Raw genomic sequence first — 4,147 nt, forward strand, 5'->3', positions numbered from 1 at the left:
GGGGAGCTGCGCGGGGTGAGCGGGCGGGATGCTCCGTACATGCCTGGGATGCCAGGGCACATTCTTCTCTTCTTGCTCTCCATGTGGGGCTGCTCAGTGTGAGGGTCCGGGGGGTGGGCTTTCAGGTGTGTGTGTGCGCGTGCAGGGGTATGTGATCTGATCGCGTCCCAGCCTTTTGGCCCAGACCATCAAGTCCAGTGCCTGTTCGTAACCTGGCAGGGGAAATACCGTGCATCTGTGTCCACAGGCAGTTTTCCTAAAGCGTCCCCAGGAGAACTGCTCTTCCGGCTGGGTCAGGACCCACCGAGGTGCAGCAGCTTTAAGCCCAGTTTATGGAAATGGGAGTCTCCTCCCTGGCTTGCTCCGAGGGCCGTATGGCTGAGGGCAGGCAGCATTCAGGGGCATCCAAACCCCACGTAGGATGCCTGCCAAGGGATTTGGAAACATCTGCAGCCCCGGGTGGGGGTGGAGGATGTCTGCCGGTGGTGGGACCACTTATGGTTCTGGACTGCCTCACAGATGTGCAATCTGATTTGGCTGGGAAAACAAATACATTTAATAAAAGAAAGAGTGTTGCTTCTACTTCTTGGTCCCTCTGATCAAGTGCAGTCGCTGCAGGGTCGGGTCCCAGGGCTAAGATGGTTATGGGGCGGAGGGTGGGAGCCTGTCCGGCGCGCTGCGGGCAGCCCCCTGCGAGCGGCTCCCGCAGCCTCCCAACAAAAGGATCTTGGCTACACCTGCTTTATGGCGATGGGGTTTCTCCCCAGCTTGCTCCTTTGGCCTGTGGGCTCAGGGCAAGCGAGACTTGGGGGCAACAAACCCCAACGCCTCCAGGCGTGGGGCCCGCACGTGGGACGCTGCCGGGGACGCGGGAGGATCTGAAGCCGCAGGCTGAAGAGCCCAGGAGGGAGGAGAGGTGCGGGCAGCGCGGGCTCTGATCCGGCGATGGGCTCCGGAGCGGGCTTGGCCCCACATACAGAATTAAAAAACAACAAGAAAGTGCAGCTTTGCCAGGCAGTGCTGCTGGCACCGCCCGGATGATTGCTGTGTAGGGACCCCTGCCTAATTGCCCCCCCAGTCCTGGCCTGTGCGTGTGGGCAGGAACCGGGGGGTCACATCCAGCTGGGGCCAGGTGCTCAGCACTGCCGGGGCCTGCGCCACAGCAAGTATTGCAGCCGATGAGCCATGGGGCCCGTATGGCCCTGGCCCCTGTCCGCAGCCGGGGCTGGCAGCAGCAGGGCAGAGGCCCCGAGCCGCTCCCCAGGTCCCCAGCGCAGGGCTCACCCACGCTCCCTCCCGCAGGCCCGATGAGCTCGCGCCAGGATGAGCCCGTGCCGCAGGAGCCCCACAAGGAAGCCGGGAGCCCTGCGTGCCCTGCCCAGTGGGTGGGTGACGCTGGCACCACCCAGCACCCACAGAGCCAGAGCCGCTGTGTCACCGAGGTGGTGAGTACAGGCCCCGCCAGGCACCCCCGGGACATTGCCGACTACGTCCCCCAGCCCTTCGGGGCTCCCGGCGGTTCCCAGCTGTGCTCCCTGCCTGACCAGCGCTTCCCCCAGGTGCAGCGAGTCCTGCAGCCGCTGAGCCTGTCCCTGCAGCAGCTGAGCAGCGTGCAGCACCGCATGCTGGCAGCCATGGAGGCTGGGCTGAGCCTCCGGAAAGGTGCCCACGCCGTGCCTATGCTGCCCACCTATGTGCGCTCCACGCCTGACGGCACTGGTGAGTCGTGGCCCCCGTCCCCCAGCCCTCTCCAGACACTGGGGCACGGTGCCCATCGGATCTGGGCTGCTGCAGGCGGGGGCAGGGCTGTGCCCCTCGCCCCAGCTCCTGGGGGCAGCAGGGCAGGGGCAGCCACCTTCCAGGCTGGCTCTGATGCCGTGGTCCCTTCCCCACAGAACGAGGCAGCTTCCTGGTGCTGGAGCTGCGTGAGCGGGACCTGCGGGTCCTGCGGGCAGAGCTGGGCGGGGGCGGGCACCAGGGGGCACAACTGAAGGATCAGATCTTCGCTGTGCCACGGGACCTCACGGAGGGCAAAGGGGAGAAGGTAAGTGGGTGCAGGGGTGGGGGGCGACCCCCTGGCATTGGGATGGGGCAGGGTGGAGCAGCCGTGGCTGACGGGCCATGCCTGGATCCTTCCCTGCCAGCTCTTTGACTTCATGGCGGAGAGCCTGTGCCAGTTCCTGGACAATCTCCACATCCCAGCCACGAGCCACCAGCTGGGCTTCTTCTTCCCCTTCCCGTGCCTCAAGACTGGGCTGGAGAAGGTGAGCACCGTGCTGGCGGCTGGCGGCTGGCGGCTGCCCTGCATGGGCTGGGGCATTTCCCAGCTCTCACGGCAGGAGGTGCCAAGGCAGGCTGGCCCCTGCAGCCCCCGATTCTCCCATGCTGATGTCCCTGCAGAGCGTGCTGCAGACCTGGTCCAAGGGCTACAGCTGCAGCGACGTGGTGGGGAGAGACGTGGGGCAGCTGCTGCAAGAGGCCATCCAGAAGCAGGCGGTGAGGAGCGCCGGGGCCGGGCCAGGGCAGCGGGGCTGAGCTCAGCCGGGGCACGGGAGGCCGGGGGCGCTGCCTGACCGTGCGCTCTGCTCCACCAGCGCCACGACATCAACGTCGTGGTCGTGGTGAACGACACCGTGGCCACCATGATGGGCTGCAGCTTGGGGAAGAAACCCTGTGAGGTCGGCCTCATCGTAGGTGAGTGGTGCCGGTGGCACATGGCGGTTAAGTGGCGGGGGGGTCTCCTGGCACGGTGCTGCCATCACATCTGCCTCGCTTGGCCCTGTGCTGTGCAGGCGCCGGCACCAACAGTTGCTTCATGGCGGAGGCGTGGTGCGTGGAGAGCCTGGACGACAACGAGGGGCGGATGTGCGTGAACACGGAGTGGGGCACCTTTGGGGACACCGGGGTCCTGGCCGACATCCTGACCATGTACGATGAACAAGTGGACGCAGGGAGCATGCACAAGGGGAAGCACAGGTGGGTGCAGGGCCTTGCGGGGTGAGGGAGGGGGTAGAGCCGTGGGCAGGTCAGGACTCGGTACTGGGGTGGGCGGATGTCCCTTGGGCACGGCCTGGGGTCTGCAGGGCCAGGAAGCGGACCTGCAGGGTAGCAAGCAGAGAGCCCGGGTGGGCGAGGCGCTGAGCTGGTGCCACTGCCTCAGCCCCCCTTCGCCCCGCAGGTTTGAGAAGATGATCGGCAGCCTGTACCTGGGCGAGATTGCCCGGCTCCTGCTGGTGCAGCTGGCGCAAGACAAGGCTCTGCACGCCGGCGGCACCACCCCGCAGCTGCTCACCCAGGACAAGGTGACGGCTCTGGAAGTCCTGAGCATCTCGGAGTGAGTAGGGGCTGCGCCCCGCCAGCCTGCCCGGCCTCAGCAGGGGGCCTGTGCCCCATGCCCCATGCCCCGTGCCCGCCTGAGCCCCGTGCTCTCTCCGCTGCAGGGACCAGGGCGGGCTGGCCGCCGGCAGGTGCCTGCTGCAGAAGCTGGGGCTGCAGCCGAGTGACCCGGACTGCTTCACTGTGCGGCAGGTGTGCCTGGCCGTGGTCACCCGTGCCGCCTGCCTCTGTGCCACCAGCCTGGCCGCCATCCTCACCCACATGCGCAAGAACCGGGAGCTGCCACAGCTGGACGTCTGCGTGGGCGTGGACGGGGACATCTTCCAGGGGCGCAAGTGAGGCCTGGCTTCGCTAGGACTGTGGCTGTGGCTGTGGGTGGGCAGGGGGCAGCGGTGGTGGGTTCAGCCACGTCCTGGTGCCTGGTGGAGGGCATGCAGCTCATGCCACAGGCGTGAGGGGGCTGAGGACACTGGGGGGGCCGCACCGGAGCTGGGCCCAGCCTGCGGCTTTCCTGCGCCCCAGGTTCTTCCAGACGCTGGAGGAGACGACCAAGAAGCTGGCCCCCGAGTGCGCGGCCACCCTGGTGTTGGCAGAGGAGGGCAGCTGTGCCTGGGGGGTGGCCGTGGTAACCGCAGTGGCCGTGCGCCTACGGTCCCAGCGTCGCGAGGTCGACCAGCTCCTGAAACCGCTGCGCCTCGCGCCTGACGCCCGGCGGCAGGTTCAGGCCCTGCTGCAGCGTGAGATGGAGCGGGGGCTGCGGCATGAGACGCACGCCCAGGCCTCCACCCGCATGCTGCCCACCTACGTCCGT

At 67.2% G+C, this 4,147-nt stretch overlaps 1 protein-coding gene across 1 annotated transcript in view; it reads left to right on the forward strand.

Moving 5' to 3' along the window:
* Positions 1-4,141, forward strand: part of LOC102369501 (hexokinase-3-like) — a gene marked incomplete at its 3' end in the record, with an annotated part of 6,371 nt that extends 2,230 nt beyond the window's left edge. The window contains exons 2-11 of the mRNA XM_014525665.2: positions 1,303-1,445; positions 1,560-1,719; positions 1,896-2,044; positions 2,145-2,264; positions 2,401-2,496; positions 2,595-2,694; positions 2,793-2,976; positions 3,179-3,334; positions 3,441-3,671; positions 3,859-4,141. Coding sequence (XP_014381151.1) covers positions 1,308-1,445; positions 1,560-1,719; positions 1,896-2,044; positions 2,145-2,264; positions 2,401-2,496; positions 2,595-2,694; positions 2,793-2,976; positions 3,179-3,334; positions 3,441-3,671; positions 3,859-4,141 — 1,617 coding nt within the window. The remainder of the gene's footprint in view (positions 1-1,302; positions 1,446-1,559; positions 1,720-1,895; positions 2,045-2,144; positions 2,265-2,400; positions 2,497-2,594; positions 2,695-2,792; positions 2,977-3,178; positions 3,335-3,440; positions 3,672-3,858) is intronic.
* Between the last annotated feature and the right edge of the window lie 6 nt (positions 4,142-4,147).

The sequence above is a fragment of the Alligator sinensis genome, unplaced genomic scaffold (genome assembly GCF_000455745.1).
Source record: "Alligator sinensis unplaced genomic scaffold, ASM45574v1 scaffold1170_1, whole genome shotgun sequence".
In the NCBI taxonomy this organism is placed as follows: Eukaryota; Metazoa; Chordata; order Crocodylia; family Alligatoridae; genus Alligator; species Alligator sinensis.